The 24,194-nt window shown below is 41.9% G+C and overlaps 2 protein-coding genes across 2 annotated transcripts; one reads left to right on the top strand and one right to left on the bottom strand.

Annotated features, from left to right (window-relative positions):
• Positions 1–2,251: 2,251 nt before the first annotated feature.
• On the top strand, positions 2,252–5,246 carry BTG4 (BTG anti-proliferation factor 4). The gene is made up of 4 exons (XM_037409846.1): positions 2,252–3,658; positions 4,252–4,389; positions 4,529–4,724; positions 4,883–5,246. Exons 1-4 carry the CDS (start codon positions 3,486–3,488, stop codon positions 5,057–5,059), a joined length of 684 nt encoding a protein of 227 aa, XP_037265743.1. The 5' UTR covers positions 2,252–3,485; the 3' UTR covers positions 5,060–5,246.
• Positions 5,247–6,579: 1,333 nt separating this feature from the next.
• On the bottom strand, positions 6,580–23,973 carry LOC119158304. Its single transcript, XM_037410077.1, has 19 exons — positions 23,795–23,973; positions 21,477–21,636; positions 21,083–21,215; positions 20,413–20,670; positions 18,917–19,057; positions 18,370–18,618; positions 17,886–18,077; positions 17,274–17,441; positions 16,945–17,088; positions 16,421–16,639; positions 15,752–15,965; positions 14,533–14,619; positions 13,657–13,779; positions 13,010–13,161; positions 12,224–12,310; positions 11,388–11,534; positions 10,166–10,360; positions 8,438–8,547; positions 6,580–8,090 (listed from the first exon to the last, which is right to left on the bottom strand). Exons 1-19 carry the CDS (start codon positions 23,850–23,852, stop codon positions 7,859–7,861), a joined length of 3,069 nt encoding a protein of 1,022 aa, XP_037265974.1. The 5' UTR covers positions 23,853–23,973; the 3' UTR covers positions 6,580–7,858.
• Between the last annotated feature and the right edge of the window lie 221 nt (positions 23,974–24,194).

Raw genomic sequence — 24,194 nt, 5'->3', positions numbered from 1 at the left:
CATCAGAGCCAGCTGGATGAATTGCCAAGAATTTTGCTTAAATTTTCCTGTGTTTGGTGTTATAAACCTGTGCAGTTTGGGCTGGGCTCTGCCTCCTAACATCCCAGCAATAGCACCTCCGTGCATGACCGATTGCACCGCTGCCATCGGGTTTCTCGGGTGAGCGGTTTGTTTGCTGCTGCCTTGCAGTTTATGTGTTAACTATGGGAACCGGTAACTCAACAGCGGGAGGTGGTGGCGGGATTCAGACCTTCCCTTTGATTGTCCTTTGTGGAATCCAGTCACTTCACTCTTTTGTCACACAATTTCCCAACTCACAGGGCCTGCCTAGACAAGTTGGAGAAAGTAGGAAGGCAGGAGCCAGGTCAAAGTCCCACTGACTGATGCGTCCCACTGCTTCAAACCAGCATTTATTGAGGAAAAGGCAATAACTGGGTAATTCCTGTTACATGGAAAATTATGATCAAATTCTGAACTCCAGGGCAGGGGAGGGACTCCCTATGAAGCCTGCTGCTGTTCTGCAGTGGCAGTGTTATTTTAACCTTGATAGTTCAGGAATAAAAGGGAAACAAGGTTTATAAGGAGTCATATCATTTGTTAGATTAATATGATATTGTGAAAAAATGACATGAAGACAGAAACCAGGCTAAGTAGCAAATCCTTAAGCTTTGGCAAGAAACATGGCATCACCCCTAGAGTCACCACGATCTCTGTGGCTGTGGCTGTGCATGAAACCCTGAATGGACTGAACTGTTATTGAGAAGAACGTCAAAACCTATGGTTATGTGCATTATCTGTCATTTTTAGTGGCAAATCTGGCTCTCATTTGATATTTTCCTGGGCACTGATTTTGTCAGCAGGGTTGGAAAACCCCGGATCTGTGGTAGCTGCATTTTCTTAGAAGCGAAGGCACTAGAAAAGGGATCGGTGCATTGCTGTTGCCTCAGGCTTTGCAGGGATCCTAGCTTGCTCCTCTGCAAAACCTTGGGGTACCTGCTCATAACTCCCGCAGAAAATTCTTGGACATTTAAGATACTTCATGAAGCAAGTGTCATCTCTTGAGGAAATAATATGTGGAGACCTCAGGGGTGGCTAGATGAGACTTCTGGAAAGCTTTTCAGGAATGTATAGCTCTGGCAGAGCTATGAGCAAATCCTGCAGAGCTGGAATGTCGCAGGACACAGTCTCTCGGGGGCGCAGGTTGTTCCAGTGCTGTGCAGAGACTGACAATCCACCATAATGGATGAGACGAAGCAAGAACAAGCCTGTGAAGACTTACTTAGAGGAGAGCTGTATCTAGCTGCATCTGTTAGTCTAAGCCCCCCAATCAATGGACTCGCTCTTAAAATGAGCAGCAAAGCCCCAATTTTTATAATGCCCACTGCTTATGCAGTGCAGCTTCACTGGAGCAAAATCTATGCGATGGAGCAAAATCTATGTGATTAAACATTTCAAGTCACTTCAGAACTCTTTTTTTTTGTTGTTCCTTTGAGATGTCACCATGCAACAGATGTTTAAAAACAAGGAAAAATTGATGTGGTTGTAAACGTGGTCTTCAGTGTCTACAAGGGAATCCATTCAGATCAGAAAATGACCCATCAATTCCCTGACATTTTTAAAGCAAGTTTAATCTCTAGAATAAAATTCAGGCCTCGGGCATGAAAATCTATTTTGCCTGTTCAAGAATGCTCATCTGTTGCCCAGAGCTAATTTTGGTGTGCTGGATGCGGCCAGCACAGCGAGGACAGATCTGCACAGGCTGCACAGAAAGAGGTGAACCGATGCCGAAAAAATGTTGCATGGAAATTCTTCCCGGCATTGCACAGCCATTGTTTCCTGTTGTCCTACATCATTTTCCAAAACGCATGTAACAGGCTACGACGGTCCTCTTGGGCGAGCCGTGCAAGGGAGGGAATGACTCAGGGCTTGTGTATGGAACAAAATCCGCATGTGGCATTGCAAGCACCCAGAGCAGCGCACGGTAAGGACACTCTTGTGGCCAAAACGCTGGTGGGTGATGTTAAAGCTCAGCTCCTGGCAGTGCTGGTACTTTCTCTGGAGATTTATTATCTACCTCCAACTTTGATTTCGCTTTCGAGTGGTTATTGAAAGGTCCCCACTCGTTAAGGAAGTATTTTGATATGTGGGGAAAAAAAGAGAAGCCATCATATTATTTTATTTTATTTGTAATTTATTACTCATTCCTTAAAAACAGAGTTTCTACTAAATGCTTTGATAAGGTTGTGGGGGGGTTTTGTTTTTGGTTTTTTATGGTGCAGAAAGAAACTGTAAAGAACAAGGAACTACATGACTGAAGCAGAAAAGAAATCCAGAAATAACCAGATATTCATGGTTTAAGGTACACTCCTGCAAAGATGCGTACTTCTGTAAATCTGTGCCTCTGTGCTTGATTTTTCTTATCCCTTGTACCACAATCCATGCACAAGACTGAAATGTGAGCACTGGAATTGCTCGGCTGCAACATCTACGGTCGCTACTGATCTGTACTGATACCGTGCACATTTATACAGATCACCAGGAAGATTAATGTTAAGATGAATACAGACTCACGTAATTTTCAAAATGAAGAATACCAGAAATGAGGGCTTCATAAGGAAAGGAACTGTGTTGTGTGAAGTCTGCTAGAAGCAATCAATTGCAATTTTAATAATTAATTAATAACCCTGGGACTATTTTTCTTATGGTGAGGATCTTGCTTAAGTATTTCACAGATATTAACAAGATAGACTGGTGGACACAACAGAATACAGTGCTGAATCCATCAAATATGCCCTAAAAGAAGGACCTGATACTGGAATAAACCCAAGTAGATTGGAAACAGCTTTGAAACCAGCACATTCGTTAGTGAAATGGTGCACACCTGAATATCGTTCCATCCCTGAGAGCTCCATCATCTCCCGCTCTATATAAACCCTAAGCAATGAGGGGGGGTTGTGTGTTGGTGTTTTCCTCATGTAAGTGGTACAGGTTCTTGTTCTGCTTGTTCTACAGGTTCACCAGATCTGCTTCCTTGGTGGCTTTTTGGAGTTCTTTATAAAGCTTCTCAGGTGTTCCACAGCTCTGGTCTGGGAAGGTAATGTTTGTGGTCTTTAATGTTTGTGAGTTTTGTTGTATATAAAAGAGCTGTGTAACTGTAAGAATTGCTGGTTGCTGACTGTGCTCTATAAGGAGGAAAACCATCTTGTAAACTTTTAAATAGTCTTAATATTTAAATATTCTAAATAAACTTGCTTAGCATGAATGCTTTCTAGTGTTGCTTTAAAGTGGTTTCACTCTCCCAAACTATATTTTCCAGTTGTTTAGCAATTGGGCTTATCTAGCTTCTATCTGTCATATACAGGCTTTGCAGTATCTATCCTTGGAACTTGGTAGTACCTTCATGTTGTTAAATCTCTCTAGTGTAGTGTCTCATCTCTACTGATGACTATCCAACAGCTAAAGCACCTTCTGTGCTTCAATTTAAAATGAAAGATGAAATTGCTGCCACAGTCTTCTTCATCACAAGGCTGGTGAAAAAGGAAGACAAGCTGAGCAAGCATAAAATGGAGAAATTTGCAGCTAGGCTGACAACAGTACTGTTTGAGAAGTATAAGAATCACTGGTACTTGGACAACCCATCCAGAGGACAAGCTTTCAGGTAAGAGGAGGTTTAGCAGAAGGGGAGGGGGAATGGAGCCTTTGTAGGACATCCAGGGGTCAGTCAGGAACCTCTTGGTGCCTGGAGCCCTTGAGTTGGAAATAAGTGGCATGAAGTTGGAAGAGAACCACTTGGCTGTCCCGTAAGCTTGAGGAAGGAGTGTTATGAACTGGTAAAGATATGTCTGGTTTGCAAGTAACTTCGGAGTGTGTAGGTACAGCTGGAGAGCTGAGGTGGAGATCTACAGACAATGTGCAGAGAGTGCCCTGGGTGGCCCTCTGACTTCTTGAATGCAGAATTCAAGGGGTCTTAAACTGACTTGTGTAGTTGCTGTCACTGCTTTTAATTTTCTTTAAAACTACTAATGAAGTGAGTTGCTGAATTATGTGTTTTAAAACAAATAAAACCTTCTTTGGGTTTATAAACCAGCTAGCCAGGCTAACTTGCTGGTTGGGGCTATGAGTGACAACAACTTGCATCAACAGACTGAGTGGGTTGGGAGAAAATAGTCAGCTGAAGTGTATTTCTGTGCGAGTGGGGCTTGCAAAGTTGCAGTGAAATTTTAAATCCACCTGCACTTTGTTCTCACCTAGGTGTATAAGGATAAACAAACATCAGAGGAGAGATCCACTGCTGGAGCAGGCTTGTGTGGAGAGTAAAGTGGACTTCAATAAGCTTGGTTTGCCCAAAGAGATGACGCTGTGGGTTGATCCATTTGAGGTGTGTTGCAGGTAAGCTGGGGAGCTGTGGCTGACTTGATCAACTCCAAGCCTGTTACTAGAGTCTTAGCATGCGAGGATGTGCTCTGCTAGTGTCAGATGTCCACAGCGCCAGCACGGAGCTGCGCTACACAAATCCCATCACTTTCAGATACGGTGAGAGGAACCGGCCCTTCACCATTGCACACTTTGAAGGGGAGGAGAACCCAGAGCTTCCTCAGCAGATCAGCTATGCTGTGGACAGAGCAGCACTGGACTATCATTCTGGTATTTCTTCAGATGAGGAGGGCTTCAACAAAGAGCCGAAAGCGATCCCTACTGTTAGTAATCCCAACAGTATCTACCAGGTAAGGCTGCGGTCATGGTAGGTGGCTTTTGGGAGGAGCTAGCACCTGACCTCTGGGTTCCCCCATGGAGAATGTGGTGGACTTGGCGACTGGTGGTCAGGCTGGTCTCCCCTCTTTCTCAGCCACTCCTTAACATAGTCTCATTTCTTGCCATTTAGTTCAGTGACTACTACAAGGCGCCCCTACAGCCCTGGTCTCAGTATCTTCATAGGAAGACCTACATGACTGATGGCTCATACTATGCCCAGCACAGGGGTTACAAGGTCTACAGGCCAACAGCTGCTTTCACAGGACCGTGTGTTGATAGGTACCACTGGATCAACACCAAGCGGTAGACCTGTGGCTGCACCTGTTACAGGCTGTTGAAACACTGAGCGATGGGATGGGATGAAAGCTGGCACTACAAAGTTTCATGAAACCAGAAGGCACTGTCTAATCCCTACATCTTACTCTGTGCATCTGAAACTTTGGGGTTTTAGTCTATGACCTTTTAAATGTTTTATTAATCTTAAGATAAGACTGAAAATTAATGTGAGGCTCTACTTGTAAGTTAAAAAGGAAATGCATCTATCAATAAATTTACTCATGTTTTTTTATAAAAGCTGTCTGATCTGCTATCAGTGCCCTGAAGGGAGTTAAAGCTTCTTGGTGAAAACACAAGCAAGACCAGGAAGATAAAAACATCCTCCAAGTTGCTCTGAAGGATAGTCTGCTTCCTTCTGGCAAAGGTAGCGTGGGCAGCTGTGTTGTGAGCAAAACATCTGCACATCATGAGCAAATCAACTCTGTGCTCCCCCTTGAGTGAAGCTGTGAAAGACTGCCCTGTGGCTCCAGCTAGGCTTTTGTCTCCAGACTGTAGCTTATCTTTTGGAAGACAAGCTCATGGGCAGCAGAGGGGTGAATATGTGGTGCTGTAGCTTTCCACAGCTGTAAGCTGAAGCAGCACCTCATAGACAAATGGAGCAGTTCTCTCCAAGGATGCCTAGCCTGTTGGTTTGCAATACTGGAGCCCCTAGGAAATTTTTCTCATAGTTTGACTTAATTTCACCAGAGCTATCTTCCAGGTAGTCCAGAACTCCATGCAGATGGAGACTCCCCTTCAGTGGAGAAAGACTCACTGGAATATTACTGGGCTTCAAACCTATGCTGTGTGTTGTGTTTCCAGTGCTGGGTAAAAAATTTCAAACAATCGGAATGAGCAGGATTTTGCTCTGACTTGCAGTATGTCCTCCTGCTCACTGCTCATCACCTACTCCATCATTGCCTGCTGATTAAACTGTGGGGCGTGAGGGTTACAGAAGTGATGTCAACAGCTTCTGTCTTGCTGGTTAAATTGCTAAACAAATTATTCTGTCAAAACTTAATAGATCATGAAATACCTGTGGTTGCTGCTTACTGCAGCTGCTTCTGCTTGCTGCAGTTGGACCATTATTGTCTAATAAGCTGGGGGGGGGAGGGGGGGAAACCCCTGCCCTGAAGGGGAAGCCTTGTTTGTTCTGTAGAAGCAAACAAGTAGCAGCCAGCTCCAGACCAGAGGGCTGACTGCATAAGTGAATTCAAAGAGAATAAAAACCATGCTATAGACTTTAGCTTTTCACATTGACTATGAGATTTTTAGCTAATGTTTGTCATGTTAAGTAATAGGTTCTCAAACTGCATCTGAGCTTACTTTCAAATCTGATTTGCATGGGCATAATCAGGAGGAGGCAGAGGGCTGTAATCGACTGTTCTCACACTTATGCCTCAGTCCTGCTTCACCACGGCTTTGTCCACATTTCTTCAGTACAAACTCACGTTGGTCACATGTACTTTTGCACAAGATTTTTGCAGTAAAGTTTGTATTAATACAGAGTTGGTAGATCACTCATGCAAAAAGTAAAAAAAATCTTGTACTTCTGATAACTAGAGTTAAGTTCAGTTTTAGAAGACTTTGTTTTAAAGCCTGCTTTTATGTATGAAAATTGCAATATGTGGGGTGTTGATTAAACTTGAGTAAATAAGATGTGAGGAGAGGCTTCTTCATTAATGTAAGTCAGAAGCAGTGTTTCAAATTGTCTCTTGCGGCCTTGATGGTAGAACTTGCACTGTAGCAGCTTAATCACTTTATTGTAATCAGTGGTGGGTTTTTTCTTAGTGAGATAAACATCTCTGTGTATGGGGTGAAGGTGTGAACAAGTGATTCAGCAGTTCTGAGAGAATTGAATAGATACATGATTTGTAGAGTTATAATAATCCAAGTGGTTTTCAGTGTTGATTATTTGATGTATAATGAGGTAACAGCATTAGTGTTGAGGGTATTGACGAACTATCTTGGAAACTTGTGCTGTGCATTCCTGAATTCTTGTACAGGTGGGGAAGGAAAGGATCCTGGCTGCCTCTGCTCCTTCCCTGCTTGCTTTGTACCTAAACCGGAGGCTGTGGTGGGCAGAGAAGAGGTGCGGTTTCATTGATCAGTGAATACTGGACATTTCATGTATCTCAGGGTTTGGCTCTTGGGTGTGGGAGGGAGGAAAGCACGTCTCTAAGCTGAAGAGCAGGGCTGGCCTTTGGTGGTGCAGGAACTTTGGTGGTGCTCCCAGGCAGGTGGTACCACAGGGCACCTGAAATATGGTGACATCACAGCAAGTGGGCTGGGCAAGTTTCTTGCAGCGGTGGAGATGGTATCTCTGGCTCTTGCTGTGTGATTGTGTAGATACAGTTACTGGGGTTGATGGTATCTATAGCTTTCACTGCCTCAAAGTCAGGAGAAAAGTGTAACTATTGGCTGCTGTCTGCAGAGGTTTCAGAACAGTGGAGAAGCGATAGGTTAGCTTAAAAAAATATTTTTTTTAATGCTAAACAGAGTTATGAGTGATTCTATGTATTGCTTCTGTTCCTGAAAACTCGGAGTCTGAGCTTTTGCAATGAGGTTTGTCTTCTCACCACTTAATGTAGCCAGAAATGCCAGTCACTCAGGCTAAAGTCTTGTCACTTAGATTACTATGTTGCTTTCACTTCTGATTTAATGAGCCTTTAGTATGAAGGGGAAAAATACACTGCAGTTAAAAATACAAGACTTACTTTGGTTTAAAGCCTGAAGACAAATGCAGAGGGCCAAGTTAGAACCACACCACCAAGTCTTCTTTTGGCTACCATTACAACTTTCTGCCTAGGGCTATTTTCTCTTCTAATGCGTTTATTTGTTTTACCAAACAGTCTTTCTCCAAACTAGTTATTTCAAGGTAGTAAAAACCCAAGTCTTCATTGCCTTTGCTGTTTAGAAACTGGTGTTCATCCTCTATGATATGCACCAACTCTTCGGTTAACACATTCACTTTATCCTCAAGTTCTGAAGGGGACAAGTGAGCGCAGGCTTCCTCTTCAAAGCTAAAAAAAGAGGAATGCTGAAAATCAGACAGTAGGAATGCCACTGTTCATGATATCTGTAGACTCTTCACAAGAGCAAACCAGAAAGACAAATTTCACGGGAACTGAACTTCTCTGCTGCTGAGGAGTGACGGTAGCTCACAGACAAGTACCTCATCTTTCTGTGACGTACCCTGGCATCAGATTGGATCTGTTCCTTATGCACCATGCCTCAATGTGAAAGGTTATGGAGCTTAGCTTGGTAGTATAAAGTGAGGTCATGATGAAGACATGTCATGATTTGCTTTGTGTCAACCCCCCCCAAACAGTTCAGTTGTTGCTGTGTTAGTGCAACAGTTAATTCTTACCATCTCTTCCATCCGCAGCTGCTTGAGGCATGAGGGAAATGCTCTTTTTTCTTCACAAGCACATTTTCATTTTGTGGTTCCTCACTTTTCATATGGAGCAAGAGGTTGCTCTTCACATGTTATGCAATAAGCACAGAAGTGGAGAAAGCAGATCAGTGTTAATTTTAAAAACCCTTTTTATAGACTATTTAATGGACATAAATTTCACGGTACTGCTTTTTATGCTGTCTTAACATTTTGCATGAAGCTAAATGCTTTTTCTTGGTATGAGGTTTTTCAGAGGAAAAAGACATCTCTTACATGTGAACAGTTTTATCTGCTGGATATCTATAGCTGAAGATATAGGAGCCCACTCCAACCCTTACACAGTCTTCAGATGCATGCTCTTAAGATATTAAAGCAAGCAAAAGGTGTCTTAGCATCGTACTTCAAACAGTGCCTATGGGTCCCACAGAATCACGGAACGGCTGAGGGTGGACAAACCTCTGGAGGTTGTTTTGTCTAATCCCACCAGCTAAGCAGAGCTGCCTAAAGCCCCTTGCCCAGGACCTTGTCCAGATGGCTTCCGAATGTCTCCAAGGAGGGAGGATCCACAACCTCTCTGAGCAACCTGTTCCAGTGCTTACTTGCCCTCACAGGAAAAAAAGTGTGTTCAGACTGAATATCCTGAGTTTCAGTACCCTGACATTGGGAAGAGTCAAAAAAGCCTGCCTCTGCTGTTTTGCACCCCCCTGCAGGTGTTTATATACGCTGATAGGGTTCCCCTGGATGTTCTCTGTTCTAGGTCAAACAGCCCCAGCTCGCTCAGCCTTTCATCATAAGGGAGATGCTCTAGTCCCTTAATAATCTCTGTGGCACTTTGTTGGACTCTCTCCAGTATGTCCATTTCTCTTTTTTTATGGGGGAGTCCAGAACTGAACACAGTACTCCAGGGGTGGCCTCACCAGTGCTGAGTGGAAGGATCACCTCCCTTGACCTTCTGGCAATAGTTTGTCTAATGCAGCCAGGGAGGATACTGCTAATCACCTTTTTAGCAAGGGCATGTTGTTGGCTCGTGTTCAGCTGTGTGTCCACTGGGACCCTTGGATCCTTCCCTATAAATCTACATTCTGCTGGGTGGCCTCCAGCATCTATTGGTGCGTGGGGTTGTTCCACCTGTGATGCAAAACTTTGGGTTTCCCCTTGCTGAGCTTCATGAGGCAGCTGCCAGCCCATTTCTCCAGCTTGTTGAGGTCCCCCTGGCTGCCAGCAGTCTCAGCTCCGCATCCCAGTGGAGCTGGCTTACGTGCAAATAGCCCAGACTGCTTGTGCTTATCCATATCTTGGAGGATATTTAAGCCTACACCTGTTTCTGGTGGTACAAATGGCCTTTCTCTTCACCAGATCTAGGTTGAGACATGATAGTTTGACCATCATTGTGGTCAATGATGCTTAATGCTAGAGATGGGTGCTGAAAGGTGGCTGAACAGGTGTTTTGCTACGTGGGTTATGAACATCTCTTTGTAGAAAGTGCTGTGTTTTTCCAATGCACTAGGAGTACATTTAAGCTCTGGAGTTTAGATGCTGTGTAGAGCTTCTACTGACATCCTACAGGACTCTGACCTCACCGAGCAATGATTTGGAGAGGCAGGTATCTAGGCATCAGTTTAAATTGCCATTTTGAAACAAAGTAAGAAAATGGGATGATGAGCTTTCAGCCAGACCAGGTCTCGTGATCTTTCTGGTTACCTTCTCAGAGGCTTCCGTATCTGTGAGGTTTTTCACTTTCCTCTCAAAAAGTTGGGAGATGGAATGCATTTCCTCCTGGGAGAACGGTTCTTCCTTTAGTAACATCTGACTTATCCCATAAGATTTATCACCTTGGAGAGCTGCTGACAGCTGGAGTCTGAGAGAGAACATTTCACTAAGACAAGCCTTTAGTGCCTAGGAAAAGAAAAAAAAAAACAAACCAACCTGTTTTGAAAACCTGGAAGTAGTTGAACGCAATTCTTTAACAGATAACCACTGAATAGAGATATTAATAAGAACGGGGGGAAAGACTGAATCAAACGATAGTAGGGTATCAGGACAGGTTTTCACTTTTGGAAGCCTGTTTCATCTGAAAAAATAACTTCATTGCTCTGTGGGGATTTGATAGACTATAAATACACTGCGTGATGTGATTAATATGTAGCTGTTAAAGACCGGATCAGGATGAGGACATGGTGCCGTGCCTGAGCGGGATCCTGCTTGGGATATTTGGGTTATATCTGTTCCTGGACAGTGCTGGCAGTCCTTACCACTCACGAGAACCTTCATCATTGATGAAGGGAATTCACAGCAGGGGACTGAAGCCACCGTGTGTGCACTGGGAATACCTTTGGGGAAAAGGTGATGATAACGGGTACCCGCTGCCACACAAAACGTGCTTTCCTGAAGGCTGGGACGGAAAAGGTCACATCACGTCGAGGTCTTATGGGAAGAACCCTGCAGTTCTGCTGTTCTTTCTCAACAAACCTGGGTCTGCTGTAATTCTGTTCCCTGAGTCAGGGCTGCAGTTATGATGGGGCGCGCTCTGTTTGATTCTCTCGGGTACTGGCCAACTGATGGTTGGAACATAAGTGTCTGGGTTCACCTCCTTAGCTGTCAGTGGGACAAACGGCTATTTCTGAGCTCATGTTTGCATGCAGGCAGGATGCCAATACGTGGTAAGCAGGATTTTTCTGCTGTCTTGATGCCTTCACCTAAGGTGAAGCATGTTTTTTGAATGCTGCCTGTGAATCTTTCTGTGAACAGCCACTGTGTAACTGTAACAGCAGCTCAGGTAATCGTTCACTATCTTATCTCATCTCTCCTTTTGATTTCATTACTGGCAGTTGCAGAAAGGTGTTAACCCCCCCACTTTCACAATGGTGAATTTTCACGCACGTTGTTGCTATGACATAATTACATTTGGAACATACTGATGTACCTGATAAAAAAGCCTCAGGAAGAGTGGGCTGGTGTCGTGGCTGAAGTCAGCAGCAGTGATGTAAGCGGAACAGTGCACGAGGAGGAGGAGGAAACTTCCTACAGACCTCAGGCAATCCCTTCTAACAAATAGTTTGTTCTTTGAGTTCTGGGAAAGAAGGAATATCCAGAGCTGAGGGCACAGCAGCAGTCAGCCCAGCTCATGCAACTCTTCCAGTGTTTTTTCTCAATTTTAGGGAAGCTGAGAGATTCAACTTAGAGTGCTGGGAATATCCATATACACAAGACAGCAGTGTTGTCATAAGACTTCATTTAATGCTCTATGATGCGAATCTAAAGAATCCTTGCATACTCTGTTTTTAGACAGTTTTATATTTATATATCGTGAACTTTATAAAACATCCCCAAATTTTAGAAATAAATAGTACTAAATAGTCAGATTCTGTAATTCAGTTATAGTAAGTAAAATGCTGAGACACTGCTGACTTCTATAAAGCTGACCTATAGAGAATTTGGTAGAAATGGAAGTGGTAAGATTTGGACGTGAGAAACTTGGTAGCTAGAGCTGATTTAATAAATGCGCTTTGGTTATGACCCTCACGTCAAACATATATTCAAACTCGGAGTCCTAGAGTGTGCTGTTAAGTTTATACTCGGATATATCTGGAGCATGCCATTAAAATTTGAGGATTTCATATATCAATACTTTTTCCTAGAAAGCATCAAGCATACTATGACTTGAAAAGTATGAAACATTTTTGCTTTCTACTTCCTAGTCCCAGAACTTCATGGATATGAAAATATTGCATAGTCTGGCTAGATGTGAAGTTGACAAACCTGATAAAAGAAAGAGTTTCTGAAGGCATTGCCTGTGTCATTGCTAAGAGGTAGGCTGGAGGCAACACACAGGTTAATTTCTGGAGCCTGCAAAGAGAGGGGAAAATGTTTCCATAAAAACTGTGTGTGCACATCAGATCTGCAAAGTAAGAGGGATTAATGGGATATAAGTTCATTTAAATGTCAGCTTTGATTTGCAGTGGGTATGCAGAGCCAACAAACGCGACATGAAAATGGAGACTGTTTAAAAACCCCTAGCAAATCACAGTAGTTCATCTTGCCAGTTTTCTAATTAAGTAAATGAAAGTGTACGCCAGCCCTGGAGCTCTGGCTGTAGTCGCCATGATTTTTATTATTATTTATTTGATACTGTTATGAAAGACCCTGGAGAGTTTACCTAGACTAAAGCCATAGTCTGTTAAGAACTGCACAAAGAAAATGAGAGAATCTTTGCTCCAAATTATAAAGGAAATACGTTATATCACATATGATGCACTGTGCAGGGTAAAGCAAGAATTAAGTTATGTGCTCAAGAAAGATGCCACAACAAATATAAGAACTGACCGTGGATCTTGTGGGACAAGTTTGACTTCAAAACAGGCCTACACTGTTGTGGAGAAAACATAAATGGAATTCAGTTCCTGGTGTTTGCACACTGGTCAGTCTCTGCTCCGTCTTACCTTATGATCAGTAGACGCTTTGCAACCTGTTGGCTGAAGGATTTTTTTGATAACTGTCATCTTTTGGAAGCACTGATTACTGAATATCAGCATCTTAAAAACTTACATCAATGTGAAATCTGAGAAACTGTAGGACAGAGATGCCATACTGGTATATGAGAAACTCTCTTGCAGAAAGGGTTGTAGGATCAATTACTGTTAGTTCTCCTTCTTGAGTCATCAAGGCATCCTGTATACCCTGAGAAGTACTTGCTGTTTCTGCAAGAACAGTAACGTTTCATTAACTAATTGATTTCTATTTCCATTTTGTTTGTCCAAGAGGTAACACCGCAATACAAGTGTGTAATAAACTGCATTTCCCAGCTCATAATATACCACCAGTGTTCAACATAAAACGAAGCCCTTCTGATGCGTTATGAATTCTCTTAAGAGAGTCATGAAGTGCTCGATACCTTTAGGCAACGCCCAAACCTGCACTCTTCCTAGTGAAATTCCCAATAACTATGGCCTAGAAAGGTGACATCAGTTAGGTGTGCCCAGACCTGATCAGCAGCAAGGTCAGGGTGATTCTGTGTTCTGAGTCTTCTTCACTGGTAGAGCACCTCCTCCAAAGAGAAGAGTAACTTTACAATGTCTGTCCAGCAAAATCTTATCACAATAAACACAACCAACCAGCTACCTGAATGATGAACCAGAAATCTCCAAATTATACTCAGGTTCTGACTTTCGTGTAAGAACAGAGGTGGGATTTACCTGTGTCCAGCCTTTGGCTTTCCAGGAGTCCAGCTGCCACTGCATGACTTCGGAGCTCATCATTCACGTCTTTCAGAAGATCAAGAAAAAAAGATGATTTTATACACTTAATTTTATCACCACCTGTGTAAACAAATATGGAAAGATTGCTTTCCTAAACAATTCATCTCTTACCTTATTTCTTTTAGCAAACATTTCACACCTTGGAATTATGTAAAGTGAAACAGGTGAATAGTTTTTCCATTTGGAGCATGACACTGAAGTCTGGACAAAGGTGTTCATGTTGCAGAGAAAATATCTTTCTCTCTCTCCAAAACTCTTTACGTTATCCAATTCACTAATTTACTCATTTTTCATATATCCCAAATATTACGTGGAGGTCTGTTTAAACACGAAGAATGGAGTGTTCAATTGAAACAAAACCCCCCAAGTCCAAACACTTCACTCCCATCGTTCTTGTCTGGACTGCTCACAGAATACCCCTTGCAATTTTTCTTAACAAAGTTGTCTTTGTCACTGATGCATTTTTATTGATGAGAAAAAAATGTCTGTCTGCCCTTAACTCTACAAAGAGTGACTTTATAGCAAAGTGTCAAATTCCAAGTGAGGATTAGTAGGATTTTTCCAGCTAATGAATACTGCATTTACCAGGTTAAGTGCTCTAAGCCCACTATTTCATTTATTATAAGAACCTACATCATTGCTAACTCACAGCTGTAGGCAGGCTAGGTATGCAGATATTGAAAGTGGCTCATGTATTTTGTTGTTAAGCAGACAAAAAGGAGGTAGTTGGCAGGAAAAGGAGCCTCTTGTGAGATCATTTTGTGCAGCTCTGTTTGTGGGGCAGTAGTCAATGAAGTGACTTAAGGTTTTTACCACACGGAGAAGGTGTTGTGAACTGTGGGTTCAGAAGAATGATTCTGGAGGCCATCAGGTGTTCTGCCTGCTTCAGCACCTTGATACCTGTGAGAACAGGTTATACTAGTTAATGACTGCAAATAATTCCAGAGAGGTTTGTTTTCACTCATCTCATTGTTCTAGAAGATAACCTTGACTTTTCTATATAGTATTTGAGCTACATAGCCTATGACATCAGTTTAAAAATCAGCTGTTAGGAATAGAAGTTGTACTTTTTGACTAAATGACTGATATTTGGAAGAAGCTTAAAAACATAGAAGTGTGTTGGAATCACTCCTAGGGGCTAGATAAGGAAATCTTCCTCTGGCATTCTGATAATCGCATGACTCTCACACCCTTTGCTGTTCAGGAAGGTCTGGGAATGGAGAAGACAGCCACAAGGTCAACCAGCCTGCTTGACACACTTTGTGTGTACTCTTTGCTGCATGAAGTTATTTTTCATCTGTCTCAGAGAGCATTGTTTCAAAGCGAAATTTTTTTTTGGCCTTATTTCTTTGTGTTTAGTTGAATTCTGGGACTGTCCCACTTCATCAAGCTAATGAGTCAATAAACAGCTGTTTACTTCATAAAGAAGGTGCTGGAAAAGACTCTGAAACATGAAGCAATTGATCGTATGTGATAGTTCACCTGATCCTTATGAAACCTTTTCTATCGAAAGAAGAGGAAATTCTGCTTCTTATCAAGGAGCTGCTGATGTTTCGAGAAAACCCCTACAGAGCTGCTAACCCTGAGGATGGACCAAGCTCAGCTCTGCAGATGCATAAACATCACCTAGGTAAGACATTGAGTTTTATTCAAGTCCTAGAAAAGGCAAGCACCCACATAAGTATCCAGTTTTACTTCTGAATTTTGGTAATACCCTTTACCTGACAGGGTGAAAAACTGTTGTTTTCTGAGCTGAAACATGCTCTTTTAACTTAAAATCTTCCTACTTGTTTGCTCAATTTCTAGGAGTGCGTAGGTGTTCTCCTGCTGATGGTTAGTTTGGAGAACGAGATCGACACTTTCTTCTTCAGAATTGCATCATTCTTCCTCATCTTGTACTCTGTAGTCTGAGTTCCATACTATCTTTCCCCTGTTCTTTCTATTTCCAAAGCATTAATGTCCCCCAGGCGATGTATCAGTATTGAAAAAGAACCCTAGGTCGCTTGAGTTTCCTATGACAAACCAGACTTACTCTTAGCCAAGAATGATAGGAGCTGCTCATCTGCCTGATGATGTCTCCCTGGAACCCAGAGGGAATTGGTGATGGATGTTGGAGGACTGTTGTTTGGCTGCATCGCTTTTTCTTTTTTTTTTTCTTCTTCTGGTCTCATTCTCAATTTCTGCAAATCTGGATAAAAATCTTTTCCTACAAAAGCTTTTGTTTCACTGCATTCTTTCATCGAGTTCTGCAAAGAAAAGTAAGGAGACACAAAAGTAAGTAAAATAAAATGAACTATGGAAATTTCATATTTGGTTCTACGTTACCTTTTCTTTATCCCCCCCCCCCCCTTGCATAAACATAGGGTCTGTATTTTAGACACTTCCGCTCCTTCACATTACTCAATTGCCAGGAAAAAACATTAAGCAGCAAGTACAGAGACCTTCAGTAAACTTTCTGGCAGTACATGTTTCTGTAGGACAGACACCAGCTGCTGAGTGTGCTTTCTGTTGTTAAACTTCTCAGACTCTATCATGATTAGCACGCCGTACTAGATACGGCATTTCTGGAGTACCAGTCCTCACAATCTTCTGGTAAGTCTGAGAATCAGAAAACAGCAAAAAAGCCCCCCAAAGCACCCAAAAAAAAAGGCTCCAGAAAAACTGGAGGGGGGTTGTGTGAGGGGAGGTGGTCACACAGTACCCTATCGTGCTGCTCGGTGTGTTCTGTAGAACCGGATCCTGCGGGCTTCATCCTGCTCTTCGGTTCTCTACAGAGCAGATGATCCTGCAGCTTTTCTCTTTCGTCTGATATTTGCCATATGTGAGATTCTTCGAGGTCCAGATGCTCCTCTTGGCAAGTCTGCCAGAGGTCTTTCCTTTTATCGGGTGTTTCTTCTGTTTTCAAGGTGGCATTTTTGGTCTGTAAAGAAGCAAGCTCTGGTAAGCTTTTTTCCTTTGTTCCCTGGTATTTTCACTTGGGGGATAGGCTACCTGTGAAAGTTCTGCTTCTCCTATCCCTTCCCAGCTTCTTCAGGTATTACATTCCTAACCTCTACATTCAACCATTTTCTTTGTATATCTGTTGTGAATCTCAGTACAGGACACAACCCACACAATATAGCTGCAGTCACAGTCTCATTAGCATTACACTATTAATCTTATATACTGAGCATATGATGCAGCCTGTTCAATTAGAAAACTTTCAGGATTCAGCTGTTTTCTAACCTGCAATGGATCAAAATTACTTGAAATATTCTTCCTTGCTCTTTTATTTTCCAGGAAGAGTTTCAGCTGTTCCTCCAGGCTTCTCATCTTCTGCTCTCTGAATTTTTTCACTTTGTTGGCTATGATGTTGGCTTCATCCACAAACTACAGATTGCATATAAGAACAAAACCCAAAACAACAAACCACAAGATCCTGGTATTGCTCTGGAAAGAGTGATACTTTGAGATCAAAGTCATTTGCACAGTAACAATAGCAATGCAAATTATTTAGGATTTTCTGATTAAAACTACTAGGTTTTATAAATATAAAAATATATTTTTAGTTTTACCTTTTCCTGGATGCAGCCTTTTAGGCTTCTGACTATTTCCTTAAACTGCGCCTCTCTCAGTTGCAATAGCCTTACAGTTTGTATAAATTCCAGCACTAAGGGTATGTACTCTGTGTTGTCCTTCAGGAGATGTGAAATGTCCGTGGTGTCGTTATCAACTGATAACTCCTGAAAGATAAAATGGTCATGTGAAACATGACATGAAAGGTGTGAACCTTCAGTGGTTAGCTTACTTTTCATGCAATACACTGAGAACAGATTTAAGGGTCAGTCTTTGAAAATGCCATCGGAGGCAGTGGAAGCCAGGTAACAGCAGTTTGCAGTCCTATACACCCTTTATTGTTGGTGTTTATAGAGGCGCAAATAACAAAGCCACAACTACAAAAAATATAAATTTAAGATTCTCAAAGAAGCCTTAAGTAAATCTACGTTAAGAAATGGATCTGAAGTGTTTTTAGTAGCTGAGCCCAGGATATTTGCAATTCTTTTTGGCATTAAAAAGATATACAGAATAATATACTGTAACCTGGAGTTGTTTGTAAACATTATAGTTTTGTAACAACACACTGGAGGAATTTCAGATTCTAAACCAAACTACTGAGAGTATTTTACTTCTACAACAAGCTGTTCCAGGCTTGCACTCTCCTTTTGGGACCTCAAGGCAATCTTCTTGAGCTTGTGGCAATCTTGTAGTGTGATGACTGTTTGCCGCAGGTGTCTCTGGGATAGGATGAAATACGCCACAAGATTCCCTAATTCGTCTTCTTTGGTCTCCTGGATCACTTGCATTTCTTTGGCTTGCATCTGGGAAGAAAACATTACAAAGCCTTACAGATTGCTTGCAGGCTTGTGAAGCTGTGGAAATGTTCCAGTTCCCACTGCAGGTTTGAAAATGAATTCAGAGAGGAAAAACCGAACCACCCTGAAGAACAAGGGAATCCATCAATTTAAAAAGGGACTTTTAAAAGTTTCCTTTGACAGCACGAGTCAAATAGTTGTGAACCACAGAAAACAGAACCTAAAATAACACAGGTAGAGATTTTACTAAAGTCTTGTCCCTCTGCATGGCTATTAGAAAATGACAACACTGATGTACCTTTTCTTCTGTCTGTGTTTGAAGTTCCAGTCTAAATTGTGCCTGCATGTTCCTCAGCTCAGCTTCTGACTCTTCCTTTAAACCTTTAAGCAAATCCCCCTCCTGATGGTGCTCCTGGAGAAAAGCCACCGCTCTTGCCACTTGCTCTTTCTCTCTGGTCTGAGCCACCTCTTGGGCTACTTCTTCGCCGTTGTTTTTGTAGTCAAAACTGTTCAGGATCCTGGTCACACCTTCTGGGCAAGTCAGAATCTGAAGCAGGTAAGCACAGGGACGTGAGCAAATGCATTTTGTGTATGGAAATGAACTGGTCTCCAGCATCAGGTTTGTAATGGGCATAACTGGCAGGGCTTTTGGTAGCGGGGCTCTGCGGGGCTGGCTTGTGGAGGAGAAGGTGGTGGAACTGCACTTCGTGGTGTAGCCACAGCCTGTGTGCCCTGTGCATCCCGTGGGATGGCAGGCAGGGTGGCACGGCGCTGACAGGCTTGGGGAATTACCGTGAGGCTCATGCAGGGAGGGGTGAGGCATGGAAAGCATGAAATGCCTCTACCTGAAGGTTGCTGTAGAGGTCCAGGACTCTGTACAGACATGCTTGCCTCAGAGCTTCCAGCTTTACTATCTTCACTGCTGAAACCTGCAGTATCTGAGCTAGGGAGTCTGGCGAATGCTCGACTTTCCAAGAATGTGGTTTCTATTGAGCAAAAGAGAATAAAGGGTAGGGATTTTCTACACCAACAAATAGCACTGTCATCACCAGGACTAGTGAAGTCTGATTTCCTACGGAATTGTGATGGGAAGCGTGAGTCAGTTTGGACTAGTCTTTTCTCTAAGGTTCTAGAAGCTCCAAGGGAAGCTTCTCCTGCCTAGTAAAGCATGGAATTACACTGCACCTTTTCCTGAGGGCTTTGTAAAGTCTGTATTTCTACCTGTCTGTTTTCATAACATTTGTAATTGCTTTATTTTCCAAGTCCTCTATGTCCCTGTTAAAGTCAGGTGAAATCAGGAAATGGTTTAAAAACTTTGGCATTAGCTTAATGAGAGCTCGGCAGATACCTGCTCCCAGAACAGATTTCTGTATTCTGACTGTAGAGTGACTCTCTGCCATGTTAAAAGCACCCTGTGTGGGCAAGGTTATCTCAAAGGTGGAATTTACCAGAAGTATTTTCTATATAAAATACATAAAATATATATAATAATATAAATACATAAAAAATAGATAATACATATCTATAAAATAACAGAAGTACTTTCTAGAAGTTGCCCAAATGTCTTTTAAGCTTTCTCTAAGGGGGTTTTCCCATCAGACTGCAGCATGAGGTCGGTGGGGATGTGGAGCCAGAAGGTCCCACCACTGGTGGGCAGCCAGATTGCAGCAAGGGCAGTGCGTCCTGCTAAAGGAAGGAGTGTAAAGGAGATAGTAAGTCAAAATATTTTTGAGGAAAAACTATTAGAAAAGGGAGCTTTTCTATTTTCAAAGCCTTAGTGGTTGTCTTTTAGTGTTACTCTCCTAGCAAAGCCCCGGATATGCTAGAGGAGAACCAGCTTGTTGTAAATTATTGTAGATTCATGCTATGTAATAAAATCCTAAGGTTCCGGAGGATACAATGAGGACCATTAAAACACTGTAATCCGATAGACAAGTTTGTGAAGAGAAAAGAAAAACTAAATTTAAGCACGTGAACAAAAGAAATAAACATTGGCAGTAAACACATTAAGCAGGCTTTTCTTTTTTGAATATTTTTTTTTAGAAAGCTTCACACTGATAATATCAATTACTATTTTTTCTTGTGTAATGATGATTTAAAACTTAGAGTTGTTTTTCTTTGATAGAGAAAGTGCTTTGCCACCTGTACTGAGGTGGTAAAATATATAGGGGGACCTGGAACATTTAAGTTATGCCTGTCGCTGCTCTGATCATACAACCACCCATGGAATGCCTACAGCTAGCATGTGTGTTTGTATCACCCAGTGAAAATGATGTTAATTCTTGCAAAGCAGCAAGGTGACAATAGCAGGAACAGCATAAAGAAAGTGCCTTAGACTCACTTGCTGTTCAGTGAAGTTAGAATCTGCCATTGGTAAACCAAGAAGACAGATTGACAGCCGATAGGGAATTTCTTCCAGAAAACATGGGGTCTGTTTGGGCACTGTTAAATCTGGGCTGAGACCTGAATGCTTGATTTCTTCCAGTTGTTTCTGACGGAGGGCTTGCTCAGAGTGGTGGTGGTGGTCTGACAGTTCTTTCAGAAGTGAATCCTTTGTGCCAGTTTCTTCTGTTCCTTTAGTGGCTTTCATCTCCTGAAACTATAGACATCCCAACTGAAACATCTTCATCATCACGAGCATCAAGGGAATGAGAATTGAGTCATACTGAGCCCAAGATCTAAAAATCATAGCCAGAAACTGGACATCTGTGTTCATTTAAGTAACGTAAGTAGCCTGATTTACTGTGGGATTAAGTACCCAAGAGTTACCAAAAATAAGGCCACTGCTTCTTGTGCCTTGGCATTGGGAAAGGAAAGCTGATTTAGTTTCTGTTTTGCTTTGCAGTAGTCAGAGGAGAAGATTTCTTTCTTCTTTTATAAATTCCTTTTTGCTTCAATTTCCTTTTCTGAAGTGATGTGGGGAAATTGAAAGGAATTCAGAAAGGAAATGGAAACCTTTCCTTTCCTGTGTATCAGCTGAGAACTCTAAGCTGACACAGTGCCAGCCTTACCCAGTTTCCTTTGTGGTATTCCTTTTCCTTAGCCTTGGCTGATTCATAAAAGGAAAAGACAGTGTTTATTTCTTCTGTCAGTAAGGACAGTTCCAGATGTGCCAGCTCACAAGCATGCTTCTCAAAGAAAAACCTGCAACCAGATATGCATGAGACAGGACTGAAGACAGATCATTACTTTTTACACAGTCATTACTAGGAGGAAATTGCCACATTCATGCACACATTGCCTGGAGAACAAGCATTAGGCTGCAACAGGTGTCTTCTGTTGAGCCACACACAAAACCCAAATATGAGCCTTCTTGGGGAGAAAACCTTCCAAAGTTGCAAAGAATATATTTTTGTAAGTAAAAATGCAGAGGCAATTCAACAAAGCAGAACAAGGATTTCTCACCTGGTCTGGATTTGCTGTTGTAGGTGGCTGATCCTTTCTGCATGTGAGGTGGGCAGAGCAGGTGATGCTGTGGCAGCTGAAGCGGTTTCCTGACTTGCTTCAGCCTTTGGTGCCTCTGAATGAGCAGCAGATGTTTTCAGAGTGCTCCTTGATGAGTAGCCTGTAGAAGAAACATGAGAGAATACATTAACTGCTGAATCATTATATTTCTGGTACAGTCCAACCCCACTACAAGCTTCTAAGATGATTTTTTTTTTCCCCCTGAAGTCTACAGTATTCAGTAGTTAAAGTCGCCATGTTCCTGGCTGGAAGAAAACCAAATGACCATCCAAAAAGCCATTTATCCACCCATTCTAATTACATTTCCACAGAAGTGTTGTATATTTTTAACAAAATAGTGTGTTTTATCAATAATTCCTTGGGAGTCATCTTGACCTGGATAGGAGAATACTAAAAGTCTTTTTATATTGTTTATTGGGAAAGGAAACTTGGTTTATACCACTTGTTCAACTGCAAATAAACTTCAACAGCAGATAAATTTAAACTCTATAGAATCTTCTGGCTGCTTAACCAGAAAGTCATTTCCAGCATAGAATCTGTCCCAAGCATAAACGTAGATAGAAAAGACCATAAGGGCACACCCGTCAATTCAGTTTTGCTGCAGACAGATAAATCAAGAGGTGCCTGCAGCTGATGTAGGAATTCTACACGGGATTATTTTAGAGGAAAAGAAGTTGAAAGTGCACATCTCTCTACTTCTCTACTCTAGTTCAATTAATTTTTGTTGCTAATCACCAATGCTAGTCTACGGAGTTAAAACAAAACTGATGATTTCTTCCATCTTCTTGTACTGGAAATAATAATATTTATTTAGATATATAGAGATATATATATATATGTATGTATATAAAATCATAATCCCACCCTTAGTTATTCTGGAAATAATCAAGTTGCACTAAAATAAAATACTGTTACTGAAATGAAAAGCTGTATTGCCTCAAAAAAATAAGTATGGCTATTTAATTCTGTGTGTATTGATTATTTTAATGCACTCCTGTTGTTTAAATGGCCACTAAGTAGTTCTGAAGTGCTGACAAATCTGCAGGCTTCCCAAAAGAGCTAAAATCACCGATGTTTTCCAAAGGCACCAGAGGTAATAGAAAAATGGCTAATGTAGTAGACGCATTGTGAAAACCCTGTTGCTTAATTCCTGACTGCCTGAAGTACCTGACAGCAGTACAGGGCTGCACGCTTAGCGCCAAATAAACCATTTCCACTGCGCGTGTTTCCTCCGGCAGCGTGCATGCTCGACTTGCCATGCAGACCGCAGCCTTCTGAGCGCCTTGGGTCATTACTAGGGCTGCTACTAATGAAGAGATTCTGTATGAAAAGATCTTTGAAATACTATTGAGCCAAACTCCAGCTGTACGGGTAGTTGCCCTAGCAAAGGCTGTGCCTGTGCAGAATGTATTTTTTTGCAAATAATACTTCTGCTGGGACATCATCAAAGGAGCTTTCTTGTACATGCCACTATGCTTTTTGTTTCTATGGCTGCAGAGGAGAATGCTTGATAATGATAATACCTGTACATTTTGCATACTACAATTTCTTCAGCAGTTCCATACGGCAGACGGACCTGCAGGGAGCTAAAACTCTGGTCACAATGCAATTTACAATTTTTAATATTCTCAGCAGGGGAGCTAAAAGCTTTGCTATTGATTTTTAGGGGTTGACTGCATTTTCTGCATTCAAACCGAGGTTAGCTTTTCCATTCTGCAGAGGCTGAAAACATGGAACTAGTTCAGGTGCATAAACACAAGGCATTTTTTTATTTCCGAAGATTAAAGCATCCATCTTAAGTTTCCCAGGTAAACCAGCTCAACACTGATCTATAGAAAATGCAAGAAATCAAATTCTGTGCCACCCTTTTCTCAGTCTTCCCTTTGACTTTTAACTGCCTTTCAGCTTAGAACAATTTAGTCTAATGAAGTTGCATTTATACTTATAGGAACACTCTAAATGCGGAGAAAGATATTAATTGTATTTAAAAATATACATTAAGTTTTGTGAGGCCTGGCAAGAGAGACTTTGAGCCTCACAAAGGGCTGATTCCACCCTTCAGCAAAGTTTACACAAAGGGTTTACTCGTAAAGTCCCAGGAGATCTTTAATTCTAACAAAATGGAACTGAAGTCTAATTGCAGCCATCAGATGGGAGATTTTCTTTGCAGATTTTCAAAGTTGAAAGGTTCCAATGGCATGTTTTTCAAGGCCAGAATAAAATAAGGTAACTGGCAGTACATTTATCTTCTGTCTTACCTGAAGTCTCAGGTGATACACTACCACTTCTGCCCTTTTCCTCCAGCATCTGAACCATGGATTTGAGTAGCGGGATCAGGTTTTGTTGGATTACACCCTTGCATATATTATGTGTGATCCTGCTAATGCCATAAAATCTGCTTGTCTCGTAGTTTTCAAAACACTGTTGTGACCCAGAGAAAAGCATCTGAAACAGCACAAAGCAGACAAAGGTCATTTCATGCTTTAAAAAAAAAAAAAATCATGGAAAAAAATCATCCTGACATTCTTTGCCTTCTGATGAAAACCGTATGTGGTCAGTTCATAGCCGTCCTACACATAGAGTCCAGGGACTCAGTAAGATGCTACAACACTTCGCCCCAGCAGCTTAAAAGCCTTTTGCAATGGTTATGGTCCCACA

The sequence above is a fragment of the Falco rusticolus genome, chromosome 16 (assembly GCF_015220075.1).
Source record: "Falco rusticolus isolate bFalRus1 chromosome 16, bFalRus1.pri, whole genome shotgun sequence".
Classification (NCBI taxonomy): Eukaryota; Metazoa; Chordata; class Aves; order Falconiformes; family Falconidae; genus Falco; species Falco rusticolus.
The sequence above is the reverse complement of the archived record's forward strand: the minus strand, read 5'-3'. Positions and strand labels throughout refer to the sequence as shown.

Bases quoted from the DNA above. Each gene is read 5' to 3' on its own strand.
- LOC119158304 (XM_037410077.1), bottom strand. From the start codon at position 23,852: ATGGTTCAGATGCTGGAGGAAAAGGGCAGAAGTGGTAGTGTATCACCT. The intron at 21,637-23,794 runs GTAAGACAGAAG...TTTCTTCTACAG, and splicing joins TGTATCACCTGAGACTTCAG to GCTACTCATCAAGGAGCACT. The intron at 8,091-8,437 runs GTAAGAATTAAC...CTCTTTTTTTAG, and splicing joins AGCTGCGGATGGAAGAGATG to CTTTGAAGAGGAAGCCTGCG.
- BTG4 (XM_037409846.1), top strand. From the start codon at position 3,486: ATGAAAGATGAAATTGCTGCCACAGTCTTCTTCATCACAAGGCTGGTG. The intron at 4,390-4,528 runs GTAAGCTGGGGA...CATCACTTTCAG, and splicing joins CCATTTGAGGTGTGTTGCAG to ATACGGTGAGAGGAACCGGC. The intron at 4,725-4,882 runs GTAAGGCTGCGG...CTTGCCATTTAG, and splicing joins ATCCCAACAGTATCTACCAG to TTCAGTGACTACTACAAGGC.